Source organism: Panulirus ornatus, chromosome 48 (genome assembly GCF_036320965.1).
Source record: "Panulirus ornatus isolate Po-2019 chromosome 48, ASM3632096v1, whole genome shotgun sequence".
In the NCBI taxonomy this organism is placed as follows: domain Eukaryota; kingdom Metazoa; phylum Arthropoda; class Malacostraca; order Decapoda; family Palinuridae; genus Panulirus; species Panulirus ornatus.
This window is the reverse complement of record NC_092271.1, coordinates 12,457,860-12,482,725: the sequence shown is the minus strand read 5'-3', so window position 1 is coordinate 12,482,725 and position 24,866 is coordinate 12,457,860. Positions and strand designations below refer to the sequence as shown.

Genomic DNA, 24,866 nt, shown 5'->3' with positions numbered 1-24,866 from the left:
ATATTAAAAGTTTTTAACAAGATAGGAACATTAAGTTCTCACAATAGGGTAATACCAGAAACTTTTTGTCCACAATTTTGTTTTGGTTAAACATTGTGAAAAGACTTTAGCAAGATTATAAGCTGATCCAGCATATAACCTTGCTAGAAAATCTGTGAACAAATTAAACAACCAAGGATATATCACACATCTTTGAGGCATCTCCACCTTTACTGGAAACAACTCACTCTCCAGAGGCTGCTTCTAGCTCTAACGCTTTCATATTTACCATCCTCACCACCCTGATGATGAAAGGATTTTTTAATCCTGCCTTAACTCGGAACCACTCGCTCTTCTGACCTACTTGCATAATTGCTTTACTTTCTCAGTAAAAATGCATAACTACATCAAATAATCTTCCGTTATCCCCATATTTTTGTAAAACCTTCCACAGGATCTCTGTCAGCCATATTATATACTTTCTCTATATACATTAATACCACTTACAGATATCTCCATTTCTTCATATATTGCTTACACACTGTCTTCAAAGTAAACATGTGGTTCATGCATCCTTTACCTCTTCTGAACCACAGTGATCCTCTCCAATCAGATTCTCTTTGCATGCTGCCACCCCTCTCAGTCACTTTCCTCAGTCAGCTTATACAGTACCTCTGTAATCACACCCCTCACTTTTGTACTCCTTGTCTTTATACAAGGTTTGAATATTCAAACTTTGGTAAATCTGGCTAGATGCTTTTTGAATATGTCTATGAACCCTGTTATTATAATTTGAATTGGTTAATGGAGAACTACCACAAATAGTCCTCTGAAGCTTTAAGGAGACTCAAAATACAGATGTTTGAATTACATTGCCATTTTCTTTGTTATTTGCAGGTGGATCGGTTGGTTGACCAAGTGCTGAGTAGCATTCAGACATATGACTTGATAGGACTTCGTGAATTGTGGGCACATCTTGATAGAAGAATCTTTGCTCGTCTCCCTCACACACTCTTACCATGTAAGTTTATGATAATAATTACTTAATTGTATTACCTCTGATTCAATATAATATTTAAAAAAGATTAATGATAGATTTTCTCCTGATTGTATTACATGATTATTAAGAACCTATTTTATTGTAAAACATTTTAACTTACAATAATGTTTTGTTTATGGTTTGGTTTCTCTCCCTTGTGGTCTGTTTTGTGAGCATGGGAGATTCTCAGGGATAATCTCTAGGAAAATCAGGGTCAGGACCTCCTAACCTTCAGCAGTTATGGTGAGAATGCACTGGTTTTCCTCACCCTTTGCTAATCACTCATCATTAATCATGAAGGCTCACTCATTTTGGGCCCACTAGCCAATTAGTGACTGCCAAGGGGGTAGCATCACTGACTTGTTCACTTCGTGACTGCCAAGGGGGTAGCATCACTGACTTGTTCACTTCCAGCCCCTTAATACTTTAGGATCATCCACTGTTAGGATGTTGTTGCTACAAAACTAGTTTTTTTCCATCCTGTGAATTAATATCCCTTTTCTTTCTTTTTCATAAATGCTGTGATCAGTATTTTAGGATACTATATTTTTTACATGATGTTTCTAGACAGCTTTATAAGCCTTAATTCAGCCCATAGACAGGACCTCACCCTGTCTAAATCACTTTGGTCCAATTCACTCTTTCTCTTGCATGCCTCACAGCCATCCCACATTTCATTCTATTCTTCTACTTCCTCCTTAGTTTCCTCCTTTTCCTTGTTTCATCCAAAATGACATATACACCTCCTTAGTGATCCTTCCCTCTTTCATCCTCTTTATATCTCCAAAACATTTTAGCACACCTGCTTCAGCTCTTTCATACATACTTGTCTTACTACCACAACTTCCTCTTACCCTGTCATTTCTTATTCAATCAACCCTCATTACATCACATATTGTCCTCATGCATTTCATTTCCAACACATTTACCATTTTCTGTACTTTGTTGTGTAGGGCTTAAGTCACATCCATAAAACACCAATGGTATCACTATGATCAAACATAGCCATCTTTGCCCCAGCAGCTAGTGACTTGTCTTTCCACTTATTGTCAGTGTGTTCCGGATGTGTGCCTCCTCTCCCACCCTCTGGCTCACTTCAACTCCCATGGCTCCATTTACTGCAATGCCCACTATTTTCTCTTAAGTTATTTCCATTCAAACTCATGCTTCAAATAACCTGTCTCTCTGCTGCTAAAGCTGATAACCTTGCTTTTAATTACTTATACTCTCAATTTTCTCCTATCTTACACTCTCTCTAACCAGCATTTGCAGTTTCTTATTTAAATCTGCCACAAGTGCAGCAGCATCAGCAAACAGTAACTGACTCACTTTCACGGCTTCCTTCACCCTTGACAGACTACAGGCATGGCCTTCTTCCAAAAACTCTCACATTAACTTTCCTCACCATCCCATCCATTTTGAGTACCTGTAAATGCGATGCTGCACTTCACCTTTATAACTAAAATGTAAAACTTCTTTTGTTGAGTTACTTATATTGCTGCTGTGAGATGTCATGTGATTCATGCCAAAGGAGAAAGGAATTGAGAGACCATATATGTATGTGCAGTCAGACCATGAATTACATTTAACTCTTTGATGTCAAGTAATTTGACAAACCAGCAAAGAATTCCAATCAAAGCTTTTGCATCTGACTTCATATTAGTAGAACTGTTTCCTTTATGTGGGAATATGTGGAGCCATTAGTGACATTCCTTTCTCTTGCCATAATACTGTTACATTGCAGTGATGCTGACCATCCTAATCAAGTTTAAAATCCATTGCACCCAAGAGAAAAAGTAATGTATGGTCTGACTGTACAATCTACAGTGAAAGGGTTACCCTGCTTAAATCTTTGGATGTTGTCTCTTGTATAGGAATATTTTTCTTTCTCTAAGTTGTAATTCATGATATTGTTATTGCTCTAGTTTTAATGATGTTAGCTCTTTTGATTATTTTTCTGTTGATTTAGCCAAAATGTGTCATCTTGCTTCTTTTAGTCTTTTATTTTACCACATTTTCTCCACTTTCATTTCTACATTGCCACTAGTTTCTTATTCTCTGCAGACCTTTCATTCAACTTTCTCTCAGAGTTTTCATATGTTTTTCTGTCTTTCCCCTGTTATTCTGTTCACTCTTTCATTACACTCCTTATGCTCATGTTTCACCCTTTTCTAATCTCTGCAAATTCTCTTGGAGATACTTCACTTATACTTCCTTCATGTTTTTTGCTGTTTTCTTTATTATTCCATCACACACAGACACCTCTGTCTTCCCCACCTTTTCACTCTACTACTGTCTTCATTACAATTACAAAAAGAAGTGCCACATAACCTTCCACATCATCCTTTTCCCTGTCTCCTCTCCCTGCCTCTTTTTTTCTGTCCACATATTTTTGGTATTTCAGCCTCGTTTCTTGCATATTCAGTTTCTCAGATGGCACATCAGTGAAGTTATTAGGGTAATTAGTATATTAACTTGTAGAATTCTATACATTTTTCAGTTTCATTCACCTGTTTCACCTTATGTATAGAAATGAATTATAGATGATTACAACTATAGATATGCTTACATTTGTTCTGTTTTTGTTGCACTTAATCTCCTGCCAAAACATTTTAGTAGTCTTCCTGAAGTTTGCTGATATTTGTTAGGGCACTGAATTTTTCATTATTTTGAAGATGAAGTGAATATTGCATCATTACAGGTGTGCGAAAGCTGGAGACTAGCATTTTACGACTCTATGTCATCAACACCATCCAAACCAATAAACCTGAGAAATTGATTGAATTTTTTGAGAAGATGGCTCCAGACTTGCAGAGTCAGTCAGAGTGGCGGGAGTGGTTTAGTAAGTTTTCCAGTTCGTTGATTCTGAGGCATGGATCTCTGATTTGTGGGTGATATGTGTGGCATTCATTCTCCAAGCTTTTGTATAATTCACAGATCTTAAAAGATGCCTGCTAGACAGCTTTTCCTAATTAATCGAGGTAGACTCTGACACAAAAAGCCCAACTGCTTGAATGTAGTACTGTATCTGCTACTTCCAGTATCTGTCTTCTGTAGGGCTGCCAACCATAGTTCTTAAAGCAAATGTTTGTTGAGTTATTTAGTGTGTATGTGTTTTATCAATGTTATATTTGTTAGGGACTGGATGATGTATGAAAGGTTACTGAAGTGTAAGGCAGGGGTAATCTTTTTATTTCTAATTAGTGGTTGGTGGTTGGTAATAGAATAATTTTGTTGGGAGGGGTCTAGTGCAGTTACATAAAATTGAGTGGCAAGCATGTTGAGATGAGAGTACTTTGGGAGGATCTTTGGTTCATTGTGAAGGTGTTGAGTGTTTTTGGGTGCTAGGCAACCAGTGATTGTTCTGAATGTATTACTTTGTGTGGTTTGCAGCTTTGTTGAATTTGCTCTTGAGAGGATGGAAGACCAGGCAGGTGAGGTGTTTAGGCTATCATCTACCATGTATTTAATGTGACTTTACAGTTCTAAAAGACTCATCCATGTGCCATTTAATTACTTTTTTCACAACACATAGCCTTCCCACATCTTTGTTTTTTATTTTCCATCATTCTTACTGTAGCTGTACTAGATGAATTTATCCATTTCTTCTGCTCTTGTCTTTACCCTAACCTGACTTCTATACACTTTGGTTTCACATCCATACTTCAGCTCATGGATGATTACTTATGTGTAAAAGCTTCTTGCACACTGTGCTCATATCTTTTCTACATTTATCAGAGCTTTCATAGCACCCCCAATGTGTCTTCCTACATCCTCTCAGGTTTGAATTTGAGTTTTCCTCCTATCATCCTTTCATTTCAGATGGTTGAACTCATCCACACCCTCCAGTTTTCCCCAAGCAAACTGACCTCACAGAATGACCTCCTTTGCTTTTCAAATACTAGCATCTTAATTTTATTCCCATTCACTGTAGGCACTTATCATACTTATCCTAAATCATTCCCCAGAATTTTTCCAGTAAGTGTACTGTACAGTAAGGTAGAGTTTGGTGATTACATGCCTGTTGTTGGATGCTTAAGGGTAAAATTCAGAGAAATGACTGACAAAAGTGCAGCGCTCAGCTGCTTTAACTTCAGACATGAGCAACTTGTATGCCAATTTAAATGGAATGTTAAATGCATGAGCATTTGGATTTTAGATGTTTTTTGACTTTGGTTATTTGGACTGGATATCTTCTGCCCATAATGATTAAGCAGGAATTCCACCTTGAAAACTGTTACCTGTCATAATGATTAATAAGTAGCATATTGTTATTATTATTTTTAATTTAGATGTTCTTTTTTATTTTCTCAAAATGGCATGTTTTATGATCATTGTTTTGTAATTTTTCTTCTTTTTCCAGTTCTTCCATATCTGAAAGGGGTGGAGGAAAATCCCTCATTTGCCATGTACTTCACACGACAGTGGCAGGACACACTCTTGGTATCCCTTCATAACTTCCTTGCCGTTGTCTTCCAGGTAAGAGTTGCTCTATGTGTGTGTGTGTAAAATGTACATTTTGAAATACTATGCATAAGACCATTTCTCTCCCATAGGCAGGGCTCTTTGAGCATCAGAAATAGCCCATATTCACATGGAGGTCAAAACACTGTTTTACCACTAAATAGGTTGTATCCACCAAGAGTTAAGCTATTTAATCTATGATATAAGCTAATGTTTGTTGAAAGAGTACCGAGAACCATACAGTAACCTTACTAAATCTGTGATGTTATTGGCATAGAGCTGCAGGGGGCAAATCAAGAGAGAGATGTGTGGAAACAAAAAGAGTGTGGTTGAAGAGCAGAAGAAGGTGTTTTGAAATGGTTTGGTCACATGGAGAGAATGAGTGAGGAAAGATTGACCAAGAGGATATATGTGTCAGAGGGGGAGGGAATGAGGAGAAGTGGGAGACCAAATTGGAGGTGGAAAGATGGAGTGAAAAAGATTTTGAGTGATTGGGGCCTGAACATGCAGGAGGGTGAAAGGCGTGCAAGGAATAGAGTGAATTGGAACGATGTGGTATACTGGGGTCGACGTGCTGTCATTGGATTGAACCAGGGCATGTGAAGCGTCTTGGGTAAACCATGGGAAGTTCTGTGGGGCCTGGATGTGGAAAGGGAGCTGTGATTTTGGTGCATTATTACATGACAGCTAGAGACAGTGTGAATGAATGGGGCCTTTGTTGTCTTTTCCTAGCGCTACCTCGCTCACATGAGGGGGTAGGGGGTTGTTATTCCATGTGTGGCGGGATGGCGATGGGAATAAATAAAGGCAGACAGTATGAATTATGTACATGTGTATATATGTATATGTCTGTGTGTGTATATATATGTGTACATTGAGATGTATAGGTATGTATATTTGCATGTGTGGACATGTATGTATATACATGTGTATGTGGGTGGGTTGGGCCATTCTTTCGTCTGTTTCCTTGCGCTACCTCACTAATTCGGGAGGCAGCGACAAAGCAAAATAAATAAATATAATATATATATCTTTTTTTCTTTCAAACTATTCTCCATTTCCCGCGTTAGCGAGGTAGCGTTAAGAACAGAGGACTGGGCCTTTGAGGGAATATCCTCACCTGGCCCCCTTCTCTGTTCCTTCTTTTGGAAAATTAAAAAAAAAATGAGAGGGGACGATTTCCAGCCCCTGCTCCCTCCCCTTTTAGACGCCTTCTACGACACGCAGGGAATATGTGGGAAGTATTCTTTCTCCCCTATCCCCAGGGATATATATATATATATATATATATATATATATCTTTTTTTCTTTTAAACTATTCGCCATTTCCCGCATTAGCGAGGTAGCGCTAAGAACAGAGGACTGGGCCTTTTTTGGAATATCCTCAACTGGTCCCCTCTGTTCCTTCTTTTGGAAAATTTAAAAAAAAAAACGAGAGGGGAGGATTTCCAGCCCCCCGCTCCCTCCCCTTTTAGTCGCCTTCTACGACACGCAGGGAATACGTGGGAAGTATTCTTAATCCCCTATCCCCAGGGATAATATATATATATATATATATTTTTTTTTTTTTTTTTTTTTTTTATACTTTGTCGCTGTCTCCCGCGTTTGCGAGGTAGCGCAAGGAAACAGACGAAAGAAATGGCCCAACCCCCCCCCCATACACATGTACATACACACGTCCACACACGCAAATATACATACCTACACAGCTTTCCATGGTTTACCCCGGACGCTTCACATGCCTTGATTCAATCCACTGACAGCACGTCAACCCCTGTATACCACATCGCTCCAATTCACTCTATTTCTTGCCCTCCTTTCACCCTCCTGCATGTTCAGGCCCCGATCACACAAAATCCTTTTCTCTCCATCTTTCCACCTCCAATTTGGTCTCCCTCTTCTCCTCGTTCCCTCCACCTCCGACACATATATCCTCTTGGTCAATCTTTCCTCACTCATTCTCTCCATGTGCCCAAACCATTTCAAAACACCCTCTTCTGCTCTCTCAACCACGCTCTTTTTATTTCCACACATCTCTCTTACCCTTACGTTACTTACTCGATCAAACCACCTCACACCACACATTGTCCTCAAACATCTCATTTCCAGCACATCCATCCTCCTGCGCACAACTCTATCCATAGCCCACGCCTCGCAACCATACAACATTGTTGGAACCACTATTCCTTCAAACATACCCATTTTTGCTTTCCGGGATAATGTTCTCGACTTCCACACATTTTTCAAGGCTCCCAAAATTTTCGCCCCCTCCCCCACCCTATGATCCACTTCCGCTTCCATGGTTCCATCTGCTGCCAGATCCACTCCCAGATATCTAAAACACTTCACTTCCTCCAGTTTTTCTCCATTCAAACTCACCTCCCAATTGACTTGACCCTCAACCCTACTGTACCTAATAACCTTGCTCTTATTCACATTTACTCTTAACTTTCTTCTTCCACACACTTTACCAAACTCCGTCACCAGCTTCTGCAGTTTCTCACATGAATCCGCCACCAGCGCTGTATCATCAGCGAACAACAACTGACTCACTTCCCAAGCTCTCTCATCCCCAACAGACTTCATACTTGCCCCTCTTTCCAAAACTCTTGCATTTACCTCCCTAACAACCCCATCCATAAACAAATTAAACAACCATGGAGACATCACACACCCCTGCCGCAAACCTACATTCACTGAGAACCAATCACTTTCCTCTCTTCCTACATATATATATATATATATATATATATATATATATATATATATATATATATATATATATATATATATATATCCCTGGGGATAGGGGATTAAGAGTACTTCCCACGTATTCCCTGCGTGTCGTAGAAGGCGACTAAAAGGGGAGGGAGCGGGGGGCTGGAAATCTCCCCTCTCGGTTTTTTTTTAATTTTCCAAAAGAAGGAACAGAGAATTGGGCCAGGTGAGGGTATTCCCTCAAAGGCCCAGTCCTCTGTTCTTAACGCTACCTCGCTAATGCGGGAAATGGCGAATAGTTTGAAAGAAAGAAAAATATATATATATATATATATATATATATATATATATATATATATATATATATATATATATATATTATTTATTTATTTATTTATTTTGCTTTGTATACGTATGTAAGTAGGAGAGATGGCCAGAGAGCGTTATTGGATTACGTGTTAATTGACAGGCGCGCGAAAGAGAGACTTTTGGATGTTAATGTGCTGAGAGATGCAACTGGAGGGATGTCTGATCATTATCTTGTGGAGGCTAAGGTGAAGATTTGTATGGGTTTTCAGAAAGAAGAGTGAATGTTGGGGTGAAGAGGGTGGTGAGAGTAAGTGAGCTTGGGAAGGAGACTTGTGTGAGGAAGTACCAGGAGAGCAGGAGAGACTGAGTACAGATTGGAAAAAGGTGAGAACAATGGAAGTAAGGGGAGTGGGGGAGGAATGGGATGTATTTAGGGAATCAGTGATGGATTACGCAAAAGATGCTTGTGGCATGAGAAGAGTGGGAGGTGGGTTGATTAGAAAGGGTAGTGAGTGGTGGGATGAAGAAGTAAGATTATTAGTGAAAGAGAAGAGAGAGGCATTTGGACGATTTTTGCTGGGAAAAAATGCAATTGAGTGGGAGATGTATAAAAGAAAGAGACAGGAGGTCAAGAGAAAGGTGCAAGAGGTGAAAAAGAGGGCAAATGAGAGTTGGGGTGAGAGAGTATCATTAAATTTTAGGGAGAATTAAAAGATGTTCTGGAAGGAGGTAAATAAAGTGCGTAAGACAAGGGAGCAAATGGGAACTTCAGTGAAGGGCGCAAATGGGGAGGTGATAGCAAGTAGTGGTGATGTGAGAAGGAGATGGAGTGAGTATTTTGAAGGTTTGTTGAATGTGTTTGATGATAGAGTGGCAGATATAGGGTGTTTTGGTTGAGGTGGTGTGCAAAGTGAGAGGGTTAGGGAAAATGATTTGGTAAACAGAGAAGAGGAAGTAAAAGCTTTGCGGAAGATGAAAGCCGGCAAGGCAGCAGGTTTGGATGGTATTGCAGTGGAATTTATTAAAAAAGGGGGGGGGACTGTATTGTTGACTGGTTGGTAAGGTCATTTAATGTATGTATGACTCATGGTGAGGTGCCTGAGGATTGTCGGAATGCGTGCATAGCGCCATTGTACAAAGGCAAAGGGGATAAGAGTGAGTGCTCAAATTACAGAGGTATAAGTTTGTTGAGTATTCCTGGTAAATTATATGGGAGGGTATTGATTGAGAGGGTGAAGGCATGTACAGAGCATGAGATTGGGGAAGAGCAGTGTGGTTTCAGAAGTGGTAGAGGATGTGTGGATCAGGTGTTTGCTTTGAAGAATGTATGTGAGAAATACTTAGAAAAGCAAATGGATTTGTATGTAGCATTTATGGATCTGGAGAAGGCATATGATAGAGTTGATAGAGATGCTCTGTGGAAGGTATTAAGAATATATGGTGTTGGAGGCAAGTTGTTAGAAGTAGTGAAAAGTTTTTATCGAGGATGTAAGACATGTGTACGTGTAGGAAGAGAGGAAAGTGATTGGTTCTCAGTGAATGTAGGTTTGCGGCAGGGGTGTGTGATGTCTCCATGGTTGTTTAATTTGTTTTTGGATGGGGTTGTTAAGGAGGTGAATGCAAGAGTTTTGGAAAGAGGGGCAAGTATGAAGTCTGTTGTGGATGAGAGAGCTTGGGAAGTGAGTCAGTTGTTGTTCGCTGATGATACAGCGCTGGTGGCTGATTCATGTGAGAAACTGCAGAAGCTGGTGACTGAGTTTGGTAAAGTGTGTGAAAGAAGAAAGTTAGGAGTAAATGTGAATAAGAGCAAGGTTATTAGGTACAGTAGGGTTGAGGGTCAAGTCAACTGGGAGGTAAGTTTGAATGGAGAAAAACTGGAGGAAGTAAAGTGTTTTAGATATCTGGGAGTGGATCTGGCAGCGGATGGAACCATGGAAGCGGAAGTGAATCATAGGGTGGGGGAGGGGGCAAAAATCCTGGGAGCCTTGAAGAATGTGTGGAAGTCGGGAACATTATCTCGGAAAGCAAAAATGGGTATGTTTGAAGGAATAGTGGTTCCAACAATGTTGTATGGTTGCGAGGCATGGGCTATGGATAGAGTTGTGCGCAGGAGGGTGGATGTGCTGGAAATGAGATGTTTGAGGACAACGTGTGGTTTGATCGAGTAAGAAGGGAGCTGTGGTTTCGGGCATTATTGCATGACAGCGAGAGACTTAGTGTGAACGAATGGGGCCTTTGTTGTCTTTTCCTAGTGCTACCTCGCACACATGAGGGGGGAGGGAGATGGTATTCCATGTGTGGCGAGGTGGCAATGGGAATGAATAAAGGCAGACAGTGTGAATTGTGTGCATGGGTATATATGTATGTGTCTGTGTGTGTATATATATGTGTACATTGAGATGTATAGGTGTGTATATTTGCGTGTGTGGACGTGTATTTATATACATTGTGTATGGGGGTGGGTTGGGCGATTTCTTTCATCTGTTTCCTTGCGCTATCTCGCAAACGCGGGAGACAGCGACAGAGCAAAATAAAATAAAATAAATATTTTGCTTTGTCGCTGTCTCCTGTGTTTGCGAGGTAGCGCAAGGAAACAGATGAAAGAAATGGCCCATATATATATATATATATATATATATATATATATATATATATATATATATATATATATATATATATATATATATGTGTATGGGGGGGGGTTGGGCCATTTCTTTCGTCTGTTTCCTTGCGCTACCTCGCAAACGCGGGAGACAGCAACAAAGTGTAATAAAAAAAAAATATATATATATATATATATATATATATATATATATATATATATATATATATATATATATTTTTTTTTTTGCCACTGTCTCCCGCATTTGCGAGGTAGCGCAAGGAAACAGATGAAAGAAATGGCCCAACCCACCCCCATACACATGTATATACATACGTCCACACATGCAAATATACACACCTACACAGCTTTCCATGGTTTACCCCAGATGCTTCACATGCCCTGATTCAATCCACTGACAGCACGTCAACCCCGGTATACCACATCGATCCAATTCACTCTATTCCTTGCCCTCCTTTCACCCTCCTGCATGTTCAGGCCCCGATCACACAAAATCTTTTTCACTCCATCCTTCCACCTCCAATTTGGTCTCCCACTTCTCCTCGTTCCCTCCACCTCCGACACATATATCCTCTTGGTCAATCTTTCCTCACTCATTCTTTCCATGTGCCCAAACCAGTTCAAAACACCCTCTTCTGCTCTCTCAACCATGCTCTTTTTATTTCCACACATCTCTCTTACCCTTACGTTACTTACTCGATCAAACCACCTCACACCGCACATTGTCCTCAGACATCTCATTTCCAGCACATCCATCCTCCTGCACACAACTCTATCCATAGCCCACGCCTCGCAACCATACAACATTGTTGGAACCACTATTCCTTCAAACATACCCATTTTTGTTTTCCGAGATAATGTTCTTGACTTCCACACATTCTTCAAGGCTCCCAGGATTTTCGCCCCCTCCCCCACCCTATGATCCACTTCCGCTTCCATGGTTCCATCCGCTGCCAGATCTACTCCCAGATATCTTAAACACTTTACTTCCTCCAGTTTTTCTCCATTCAAACTTACCTCCCAATTGACTTGACCCTCAACCCTACTTTACCTAATAACCTTTCTCTTATTCACATTTACTCTTAACTTTCTTCTTTCACACACTTTACCAAACTCAGTCACCAGCTTCTGCAGTTTCTCACATGAATCAGCCACCAGCGCTGTATCATCAACGAACAACAACTGACTCACTTCCCAAGCTCTCTCATCCCCAACAGACTTCATACTTGCCCCTCTTTCCAAAACTCTTGTATTTACCTCCCTAACAACCCCATCCATAAACAAATTAAACAACCATGGATACATCACACACCCCTGCCGCAAACCTACATTCACTGAGAACCAATCACTTTCCTCTCTTCCTACACGTACACATGCCTTACATCCTCGATAAAAACTTCACTGCTTCTAACAACTTGCCTCCCACACCATATAATCTTAATACCTTCCACAGAGCATCTCTATCAACTCTATCATATGCCTTCTCCAGATCCATAAATGCTACATACAAATCCATTTTCTTTTCTAAGTATTTCTCACATGCATTCTTCAAAGCAAACACCTGATCCACACATCCTCTACCACTTCTGAAACCACACTGCTCTTCCCCAATCTGATGCTCTGTACATGCCTTCACCCTCTCAATCAATACCCTTCCATATAACTTCCCATGAAGAACTCAGGGAAACATTGAAAGTTATGTGAGGTCTGGTTGTCGATAGGATATTGTAAATAACTGTTCAAGAAATGCAAAGATAAAGCAGTGAGAGGTCACAATTAAAAACTGATTTAAACAGATGTAGATTCGAATATAATGATAGGTAGACATTTATGATACATGAATATCTTTTCCCTGCATTGGCAGAGTGTAGAGTTGCCAACTCTAGCTAGTTACCGTGATGAAGCATCTAAGATTGCACGTCTTCAGGAAGAGAATGAGCTTTTGCGGGTTCGTTTAGCAGCCCTCACTACATCAGACCAGCCAACCTTGGAGCATCTTACTGTACCAGACCCACCACCTCCACCCCACCTCATGGATGATTTTTATAATATTGCACAGTGAGTAGTTTTTGATCTAAGGTTCCAGTCATGGGTAAAATTCATCATCAAGGCTGGGCCCCAGTTGAAATGTGAAGAGGGCTTATAGCATAGGAAAACTCGAATAAGATTGACTATTTCTGTATTTGATTTTTGTTTATGAATGACATACTAGAAATTAAGTCAGTTTTTATCACTTTTGTTGATCAGATAATATTTTCACCGTGTTGGAAGAAGTTTTTTACTGCCAAAAGGTTTTTATATTAGACAGAATATAGTTATATTGTTTAAACTTTTTTTGTATTGCATTCTGTTGAATTCCTTACCTTGCTTTTAAGGCAGGTTTTTTGCTAAACACTGTTACCATAGAACCTTAAAGCTAGAACATTCAGTATCCACCAAGTAGTAGACCTCAGGGCATGTCAATGAGGAGCCACTCCACTAGTTCCACTGCTGTCCCTGTTCTCACTGATGTCTTGTCATTTATAACATGTCTAGGAAATTATGACTTTGCTTATGATTATGTTAGTAAGGTATGAGTACTACAGTAGCATATAATGACAATGTATGGTGTAATGTATGTTTGTAAAATTGTGTGTTGGCTGTACGAAAACATGAATAGGTTTCAATGACTGTCAAAGATTATGGACAACTTGGTGTAATTGCATAAGAATGCATGCTGGTTTAGCAAATGTTTAACTAAAAACAATTGTTTGTATTGGTTGTTAGCATACAAAGATATTAGACTCTTCTGTGATTCTGGCATAGTTTTTGGGCTTTGAGTTCATTCCATCTCAGTCATGTTATTGGAATGGTGATATCATGGGACTTAGATAGATAATAAGAACAGCAACACCTGTGTTGCTTTGCCAGTGTTTTATCAATCTCATGGCTTGTGCTAATGTAGGCTGAGTGTGAGCTTCAGCATTAACTGGGTTTTTCTTCTTTCAGGATTATCAGTCCTCTTCTTAATGCTAAACTTCTGTGAAACACAAGAGGGAGTCACTCATGAGAAACTTTATAGGACACTTGTGGAGCAAGACAATATGCTGGGGAAAGCATCAATGGAATACTAAAATCACAAATAATATTTTATTCTTATTATGTTACACCCTGAAAACCCCTTTTATGGGTTCCTACAGCATCCAGGCTGCATTTTATGCAAAAATAGGGAAATGATGGACTCCTGTGGAATGAAAAGAGCCTCCACAAATCTGTAGAGTGGAGTTGCAATGATTCACAAAATTCACATTCACATTTACAGACTTATGGGTACCTTTATTATACTTTTTTTTTAGATGGTAAAATTTTCATGATTCAAGGCTCAGCAGTGGTGACTGCAATGTATGAATCTCTAGGTGAGCATGCTTGGTGGACGTAAATGATCTTGGATAATTCATTTTATGCAGAGTAGTTATTATTGGATTCTTGATGGAATGCAATACATCCAGAGGTTTATAGGCATAAATGTTTAGCTATATTTGGAGTGGATGAAAATCATACATCAGATTGAGAGGGAAGGGGGAAGAAAGTAGAATTATTTTTTAATATATTACTGAAGGCTGTAAAATTGATAGACACAGTTTCTGTGATAAAAGAAACAAGAATTGATACAGGTACACCACCGATTTGCCGGCACTCTTGGTTCCAAATCCTTGCCGGATTAACCATTTTTCCGGACCAACTGTGGTCACGTAATAATAATTCATCAACACACCTCTGACCCACTAATTATGCATCTCCCATGTGTCTAAAGTATACCATGGACTGCTAGAATTTCAAATTAAACAAATATTAAATGTTTGAGCACCCTAAGATGGTAAGTCTGTCCTTAGATTGTTTGAATCCTGTGGGGTCTTCTTCGTCTTCTGTTGTTAGTGTTTTTCTAGGTGTGCATCGCCAGAATAATGCAGTTTTGTCTGCATTATACACCTGCTCAGGACTGAGGTGCTCATCAGATATGAGTTTCGCAAATTCGTCCACATTCTTGGCAGCTCCTTCATGGTTTGCAGACTGCTTTTCTCCGCACACTCTGTGCCTGGAAATTCCATGACGCTTCTTGAATCTTTGAAGCCATCCTTCACTTCAGTCATGCTCGTGTTATAATTCAAGTTCTTTATGGAACAACTCAGCCTATTCCATTATCATGCTGCCTGACTAGTCCACTCCATCACTCTGACTCTGTCAAAACCATTCCATCATCACTTGATCGTGCTCAGTACTCTTACCATCTTTCATAGTTTATCTAATTGTCATTTGCTTCTTGGAATTGCTGTCTGCGTAGAATTTCAATAGTTTCTCCCTTTGCTTCTTTATATCATAAACAGTTGATGAAACACAGCTTACCCAACGAAACACCACGGTTCATCTTTTTCAACAGTTCTTCCATATCTTGGATCGATATTGACTGGTATATATATGTTTGACACCACGACTGACACTCTCATATGTCTTAGAAGCCATAGCTAGGGTTAGATTTAAGCAAAATAAGCAAAGACCCTCATAGAATTGCAGTATCGCCACCATCAAGTGCAGTGTAAAGAATGTAAATAAGTGCGCCCTACACACAACACCATCTGTGGCCACCCAGTAAATTAGTCTGGTGGCTGTGGTAATTTCAAGTTCCCTCACGTAATTCTGTCTGGACTAAAGGAGGTGCCGAGCCATCAATTGCCGGAAAGTCGATGGTGTACATTTAGTTAGAATCTGGACACAAGGGGATAACCAGTAATGGTTACTTTTTCTTTGAAGTCGATTAGCCAGGAGGTACTTAGGCAGTCAAGGAAACTTAAAAGCAAGATAGAATTCAATGGGGTATTCATCAGATGTGGTAGATTGAGGGAAGAAAGGAAGAGAAGCAAAGAATGCATATAATAGGCAAAAAAAGAGTGACATCTAATGAGCCAAGAGTATGTAACACCCCCACCAGCACTGCAGAGAGATGGCAAATGTTGGACCGAAAGTAATATGATGTATAGAAATGCTTCATCTTGTTTGGAGAATATTTATCCCATGAATAATGTAATAGTATGAAATGTATGTGCAAGATGATACCTGGACATTTAGATAGAGACTGAAAACATATTAGACATACCAAGTTTAACAGAGAGTTCAGATGTATGATGCTTGAATTTTTTGAGAACTGTTATTGTAATCCATTTTGCAAAACTGAGAAATGGTATTGAAATGAGCTAGAATATAAGGTAAGATGTTACAAAATGATTTGAAAATCATTAGAGGTACTTTCCAGGGAAGCTCCATCATCAGACAGTCAACTGAAATCTTTAAAAACAATCCTCTTTGGCCTTGGGGGAGGATTACCTACATCACCAATCTTAGGTCGGCGAGTAGTGAGTGGCACTGCCTCTGCATCTCCACAGCCCAGTCCCTCTACTGTTCATGCACCACCTTCTAGTAGTCAGGTAGGTTTTCTATATCATTCTGTTTATTTACAATTCAAGGGCCCCCTTTTATGAGTTGGTTTTGAGGCTACACTTGCAGGATCAGTGGAACAATGGACTCCTTTGGTGCAATAATATCCTTGACATAACTGCACATCTGATTGATGTAATCCATTGCTTTATTTTCAGGCATTTTGCTTGTCTGTTGTCCATGAAATATACATTAGATAATGTAGACATGGAAAATAAGAGGTTTTAAAAACGATGCATGGCAACAGTGGGCAAATTTTCTGGTGAGCTGTCACTAATGGTTGAAGCATATACTCCAGTATCCCACAGATCTTTCCATGGTTTATCCCAGACACTTCAAATGCCTTGGTTCAATCCATTGACTGCACATCAACCCTAGTACACATTTTACTCTATCCTGTACACTCTGCCCTTCACCCTCCTGCATGTTCAGGACCAGATTGCTCCAAATCTTTTTACTTCATCCTTCTATCTCCAATTTGGTCTCCCAGTTCTCCTTGTTCCCTCCACTTCTGACACATATCTTGTTCGTCAACCTATCCTCACTCAATCTCTTCATATGCCCAAACCATTTTAAAAAACCCCTCTTCTGGTCTCACAACCACGCTTTTTTTTCATTACCACACATATCTTTTATTCTTTCATTACTTACTCAATTAAACCACCTTACACTGCATATTGTCCTCAAACATTTCATTTCCAATACATAAACCCTTCTTTGGACAACCCTATCTATGTTTGGGAAGGAGGTAAGTAACGTGCATAAGACAGGAGAACAAATGGGAACGACGGTGAAGGGGGCAAGTGAGCAAGTAATAACAGGTAGTGATGAAGTGAAGAGGAGATGGAGTGAGAATTTTGAAGGGCTATTGAATATGTTTGATGATAGAGTGGCAGCTGTAGGGTGTTTTGGTTGGGGTGGTGTGTGAAGTGAAAGGATCAGGGAGAATGGTTTGGTTAAGAGATAAGAGGTAGTGAAAGCTTTGTGGAAGATGAAATCCAGCAGGTTGGCAGGTTTGGATGGTATTGTAGTTGAATTTATTAAGAAAGGGGGTGACTTTATTGTTGATTGGTTGGTAAGGATATTCAGTTTATGTATGGATCATGGTGAAGTGCCTGAGAATTGGCTGAATGCTTGCATAATGCCATTGTACAAAGGCAAAGGAGACAAAGGTGAGTGCTCAAATTAAAGGAGGTATAAGTTTTGCTGAGTATTCCTTGGTAAATTATTCTAATTCAATCCACTAACAGCACATTGACCCCAGTATACCACATCTTTTCAATTCTCTCTTTCCCTTGCATTAACTTTCACCCTCCTGCATGTTCTGGCCCCGATCACTCAAAATCTTTTTCACTCCATCTTTCCACCTCCAATTTGGTCTCCCACTTCTCGTTCCCTCCACCTCTGACACATATATCCTCTTGGTAAATCTTTCTTCACTCATTCTCTCCATGTGACCAAACCATTTCAAAACACCCTCTTCTGCTCTCTCAACCACGCTCTTTTTATTTCCACACATCTCTCTTACCCGTACATTACTTACTCGATCAAACCACCTCACACCACACATTGTCGTCAAACATCTCATTTCCAGCTGGAAATGAGATATATATATATATATGGATGGGGTTGTTAGGGAGGTGAATGCAAGAGTTTTGGAAAGAGGGGCAAGTATGAAGTCTGTTGGGGATGAGAGAGCTTGGGAAGTGAGTCAGTTGTTGTTCGCTGATGATACAGCGCTGATGGCTGATTCATGTGAGAAACTGCAGAAGCTGGTGACTGAGTTTTGGTAAAGTGTGTGAAAGAAGAAAGTTAAGAGTAAATGTGAATAAGAGCAAGGTTATTAGGTACAGTAGGGTTGAGGGTCAAGTCAATTGGGAGGTGAGTTTGAATGGAGAAAAATTTGAGGAAGTGAAGTGGTTTAGATATCTGGGAGTGGATCTGGCAGCGATGGAACCATGGAAGCGGAAGTGGATCATAGGGTGGGGGAGGGGGCGAAAATTCTGGGAGCCTTGAAGAATGTGTGGAAGTCGAGAACATTATCTCGGAAAACAAAAATGGGTATGTTTGAAGGAATAGTGGTTCCAACAATGTTGTATGGTTGCGAGGCGTGGCTATGGATAGAGTTGTGCGCAGGAGGATGGATGTGCTGGAAATGAGATGTTTGAGGACAGTGTGTGGTGTGAGGTGGTTTGATCGAGTAAGTAATGAAAGGGTAAGAGAGATGTGTGGAAATAAAAAGAGCGTGGTTGAGAGAGCAGAAGATGGTGTGTTGAAATGGTTTGGGCACATGGAGAGAATGAGTGAGGAAAGATTGACCAAGAGGATGTTGTGTCGGAGTGGAGGGAACGAGGAGAAGAGGGAGACCAAATTGGAGGTGGAAAGATGGAGTGAAAAAAAAAAAAAATTATATATATATATATATTATATATATATATATTATCCCTGGGGATAGGGGGAGAAAGAATACTTCCCACGCATTCCTCACATGTCGTAGAAGGCGACTAAAGGGGACGGGACCGGGGGGCTGGAAACCCTCCCCTCCTTATATTTTAACTTTCTAAAAGGGGAAACAGAAGGAGTCACGCGGGGAGTGCTCATCCTCCTCAAAGGCTCAGATTGGGGTGTCTAAATGTGTGTGGATGTAACCAAGATGAGAAAAAAGGAGAGATAGGTAGTATGTTTGAGGAAAGGAACCTGGATGTTTTGGCTCTGAGTGAAATGATGCTCAAGGGTAAAGGGGAAGAGTGCTTTAGGAATGTCTTGGGAGTTAAGTCAGGGGTTAGTGAGAGGACAAGAGCAAGGGAAGGAGTAGCACTACTGAAACAGGAGTGGTGGGAGTATGTGATAGAGTGTAAGAAAGTAAACTCTAGATTGATATGGGTAAAACTGAAAATGGATGGAGAGAGATGGGTGATTATTGGTGCATATGCACCTGGGCATGAGAAGAAAGATCAAGAGAGGGAAGTGTTTTGGGAGCAGCTGAGTGAGTGTGTTAGTAGTTTTGATGCACGAAACAGGGTTATAGTGATGGGTGATTTGAATGCAAAGGTGAGTAATGTGGCAGTTTAGGGAATAATTGGTGTACATGGGGTGTTCAGTGTTGTAAATGGAAATGGTGAAGAGCTTGTAGATTTATGTGCTGAAAAAGGACTGGTGATTGGGAATACGGTTTAAAAAGAGAGATATACATAAGTATACGTATGTAAGTAGGAGGGATGGCCAGAGAGCGTTATTGGAGTACAAGTTAATTGATAGGCGTGCGAAAGAGAGACTTTTGGATGTTAATGTGCTGAGAGGTGCAACTGGAGGGATGTCTGATCATTATCTTATGGAGGCGAAGGTGAAGATTTGTAGTGGTTTTCAGAAAAGAAGAGAGAATGTTGGGGTGAAGAGAGTGGTGAGAGTAAGTGAGCTTGGGAAGGAGACTTGTGTAAGGAAGTACCAGGAGAGACAGTACAGAATGGAAAAAGGTGAGAACAAAGGAGGTAAGGGGAGTGGGGGGGGGAATGGGATGTATTTAGGGAAGCAGTGATGGCTTGTGCAAAAGATGCTTGTGGCATGAGAAGCGTGGGAGGTGGGCAGATTAGAAAGGGTAGTGAGTGGTGGGATGAAGTAAGATTATTAGTGAAAGAGAAGAGAGGGGCATTTGGACAATTTTTGCAGGGAAATGATGCAAATGAGTGGGAGATGTATGAAAGAAAGAGGCAGGGGGTCAAGAGAAAGGTGCAAGAGGTGAAAAGAGGGCAAATGAGAGTTGGGGTGAGAGAGTATTATTAAATTTTAGGGAGAATAAAAGGATGTTTTGGAAGGAGGTAAATAAAGTGTGTAAGACAAGGGAACAAATGGGAACTTCAGTGAAGGGTGCTAATGGGGAGGTGATAACAAGTAGTGGTGATGTGAGCAGGAGATGGAGTGAGTATTTTGAAGTTTTGTTGAATGTGTTTGATGATAGAGTGGCAGATATAGGGTGTTTTGGTCGAGGTGGTGTGCAAAGTGAGAGGGTTAGGGAAAATGATTTGGTAAACAGAGAAGAGGTAGTAAAAGCTTTGCGGAAGATGAAAGCCGGCAAGGCAGCGGGTTTGGATGGTATTGCAGTGGAATTTATTAAAAAAGGGGGTGACTGTATTGTTGACTGGTTGGTAAGGTTATTTAATGTATGTATGACTCATGGTGAGGTGCCTGAGGATTGGCTGAATGCTTGCATAATGCCATTGTACAAAGGCAAAGGAGACAAAGGTGAGTGCTCAAATTACAGAGGTATAAGTTTGCTGAGTATTCCTGGTAAATTATTTCTAATTCAATCCACTAACAGCACATTGACCCCAGTATACCACATCTTTTCAATTCACTCTATCCCTTGCATACCTTTCACCCTCCTGCATGTTCTGGCCCCGATCACTCAAAATCTTTTTCACTCCATCCTTCCACCTCCAATTTGGTCTCCCACTTCTTTTCATTCCTTCCACCTCTGACACATATATCCTCTCTATCAATCTTTCCTCACTCATTCTCTCCATGTGACCAAACCATTTCAAAACACCCTCTTCTGCTCTCTCAAGCACACTTTTTTTTATTACCACACAACTCTCTTACCCTTTCATTACTTACTCGATCAAAAAACCTCACACCACATATTGTCCTCAAACATCTTATTTCCAACATATACACCCTCCTCTGCACAATATCTATAGCCCACGCCTCGCAACCATACAACATTATTGGAACCACTATTCCTTCAGACATACCCATTTTTGCTTTCCAAGATAACATTCTCAACTTCCACACATTTTTCAACGCTCCTGGAACTTTCGCCCCCGCCCCCACCCTATGATTCACTTCCACTTCCATGGTTCCATCCACTGCCAAATCCACTCCCAGATATCTAAAACACTCCACTTCTTCCAGGTTTTCTTCATTCAAACTTACCTCCCAGTTGACTTGTCCCTCAACCCTACTGTACCCAATAACCTTGCTCTTATTCACATTTACTCTCAGCTCTCTTCTTTCACACACTTTACTGAACTCAGTCACCAGCTTGTGCAGTTTCTCACCCGAATCAGCCACCAGCGCTGTATCATCAGTGAACAAAATAAATAAATCTTTCTTTTTTTTTGCTTTGTCGCTGTCTCCCGCGTTTGCGAGGTTGCACAAGGAAACAGACGAAAGAAATGGCCCAACCCACCCCCATACACATGTATATACATATGTCCACACATGCAAATATACATACCTACACAGCTTTCCATGGTTTACCCCAGACGCTTCACATGCCCTGATTCAATCCACTGATAGCACGTCAACCCCGGTATACCACATCGATCCAGTTCACTCTATTCCTTGCCCTCCTTTCACCCTCCTGCATGTTCAGGCCCCGATCGTACAAAATCTTTTTCACTCCATCTTTCCACCTCCAATTTGGTCTCCCACTTCTCCTCGTTCCCTCCACCTCCGACACATATATCCTCTTGGTAAATCTTTCTTCACTCATTCTCTCCATGTGCCCAAACCATTTCAAAACACCCTCTTCTGCTCTCTCAACCACGCTCTTTTTATTTCCACACATCTCTCTTACCTTTACGTTACTTACTCGATCAAACCACCTCACACCACACATTGTCGTCAAACATCTCATTTCCAGCACATCCATCCTCCTGCGCACAACTCTATCCATAGCCCACGCCTCGCAACCATACAACATTGTTGGAACCACTATTCCTTCAAACATAGCCATTTTTGCTTTCGGAGATAATGTTCTCGACTTCCACACATTCTTCAAGGCTCCCAGGATTTTCGCCCCCTCCCCCACCCTATGATCCACTTCCGCTTCCATGGTTCCATCCGCTGCCAGATCCACTCCCAGATATCTAAAACACTTTACTTCCTCCAGTTTCTCTCCATTCAAACTTACCTCCCAATTGACTTGACACTCAACCCTACTGTACCTAATAACCTTGCTCTTATTCACATTTACTCTTAACTTTCTTCTTTCACACACTTTACCAAACTCAGTCACCAGCTTCTGCAGTTTCTCACATGAATCAGCCACCAGCGCTGTATCATCAGCAAACAACAACTGACTCACTTCCCAAGCTCTCTCATCCCCAGCAGACTTCCTACTTGCCCCTCTTTCCAAAACTCTTGCATTCACCTCCCTAACAACCCCATCCATAAACAAATTAAACAACCATGGAGACATCACACACCCTTGCCGCAAACCTACATTCACTGAGAACCAATCACTTTCCTCTCTTCCTACACGTACACGTGCCTTACATCCTCGATGGATATATATATATATATCTTTCTTTTCTTTCTTTCATACTATTCGCCATTTCCCGCCTCAGCAAGGTAGCGTTAAGAACCGAGGACTGTGCCTCTGAGGAAACATCCTCACCCGGCCCCCTTCTCTGTTCCTTTCTTTGGAAAATTAAAAAAAAAATGAGAGGGGAAGATTTCCAGCCCCCCGCTCCCTTCCCTTTTAGTCGCCTTCTACGACACGCAGGGAATACGTGGGAAGTATTCTTATATATATATATATATGGATGGGGTTGTTAGGGAGGTGAATGCAAGAGTTTTGGAAAGAGGGGCAAGTATGAAGTCTGTTGGGGATGAGAGAGCTTGGGAAGTGAGTCAGTTGTTGTTCGCTGATGATACAGCGCTGATGGCTGATTCATGTGAGAAACTGCAGAAGCTGGTGACTGAGTTTGGTAAAGTGTGTGAAAGAAGAAAGTTAAGAGTAAATGTGAATAAGAGCAAGGTTATTAGGTACAGTAGGGTTGAGGGTCAAGTCAATTGGGAGGTGAGTTTGAATGGAGAAAAACTGGAGGAAGTGAAGTGTTTTAGATATCTGGGAGTGGATCTGGCAGCGGATGGAACCATGGAAGCGGAAGTGGATCATAGGGTGGGGAGGGGGCGTCAACCCCGGTATACCACATCAATCCAATTCACTCTATTCCTTTCCCTCCTTTCACCCTCCTGCATGTTCAGGCCCCGATCACACAAAATCTTTTTCACTCCATCTTTCCACCTCCAATTTGGTCTCCCACTTCTCGTTCCCTCCACCTCCGACACATATATCCTCTTGGTCAATCTTTCCTTGCTCATTCTCTCCATGAGCCCAAACCATTTCAAAACACCCTCTTCTGCTCTCTCAACCACGCTCTTTTTATTTCCACACATCTCTCTTACCCGTACATTACTTACTCGATCAAACCACCTCACACCACACATTGTCCTCAAACATCTCATTTCCAGCTGGAAATGAGATATATATATATATATATATATATATATATATATATATATATATATATATATATATATATATATATATATTTCTTTCTTTCTTTCAAACTATTCGCCATTTCCCGCATTAGCGAGGTAGCGTTAAGAATAGAGGACTGGGCCTTGAGGGAATACCCTCACTTGGCCCAATTCTCTGTTCCTTTTTTTGGAAAATTAAAAAAAAAACGAGAGGGGAGGATTTCCAGCCCCCCGCTCCCTCCCCTTTTAATCGCCTTCTACGACACGCAGGGAATACGTGGGAAGTATTCTTTCTCGCCTATCCTATATATATATATATATATATATATATATATATATATATATATATATATATGTGGCATTTATGGATCTGGAGAAGGCATATGATAGAGTTGATAGAGATGCTCTGTAGAAGGTTTTAAGAATATATGGTGTGGGAGGCAAGTTGTTAGAAGCAGTGAAAAGTTTTTATCGAGGATGTGAGGCATGTGTACGTGTAGGAAGAGAGGAAAGTGATTGGTTCTCAGTGAATGTAGGTTTGCGGCAGGGGTGTGTGATGTCTCCATGGTTGTTTAATTTGTTTATGGATGGAGTTGTTAGGGAGGTGAATGCAAGAGTTTTGGAAAGAGGGGCAAGTATGAAGTCTGTTGTGGATGAGAGAGCTTGGGAAGTGAGTCAGTTGTTGTTCGCTGATGATACAGCGCTGGTGGCTGATTCCTGTGAGAAACTGCAGAAGCTGGTGACTGAGTTTGGAAGAGTGTGTGAAAGAAGAACGTTAAGAGTAAATGTGAATAAGAGCAAGGTTATTAGGTACAGTAGGGTTGAGGGTCAAGTCAATTGGGAGGTAATTTGAATGGAGAAAAACTGGAGGACGTAAAGTGTTTTAGATGTCTGGGAGTGGATCTGGCAGCGGATGGAATCATGGAAGTGGAAGTGGATCATAGGGTGGGGGAGGGGGCGAAAATCCTGGGAGCCTTGAAGAATGTGTGGAAGTCGGGA

At 40.8% G+C, this 24,866-nt stretch overlaps 1 protein-coding gene across 3 annotated transcripts in view; it reads left to right on the top strand.

Moving 5' to 3' along the window:
* The window catches only part of LOC139764084 (WD repeat-containing protein 91), a 70,160-nt gene that overhangs the window by 1,120 nt on the left and 44,174 nt on the right, over positions 1-24,866 (top strand). For 2 of the 3 annotated variants that reach the window (XM_071690568.1, XM_071690569.1), the window contains 5 exons: positions 877-1,000; positions 3,720-3,860; positions 5,382-5,497; positions 12,997-13,190; positions 16,420-16,591. In XM_071690568.1, coding sequence (XP_071546669.1) covers positions 877-1,000; positions 3,720-3,860; positions 5,382-5,497; positions 12,997-13,190; positions 16,420-16,591 — 747 coding nt within the window. Of the gene's footprint in view, positions 1-876; positions 1,001-1,164; positions 1,262-3,719; positions 3,861-5,381; positions 5,498-12,996; positions 13,191-16,419; positions 16,592-24,866 lie in introns of those variants that run through there. The other variant, XM_071690570.1, reaches the window with a different exon arrangement.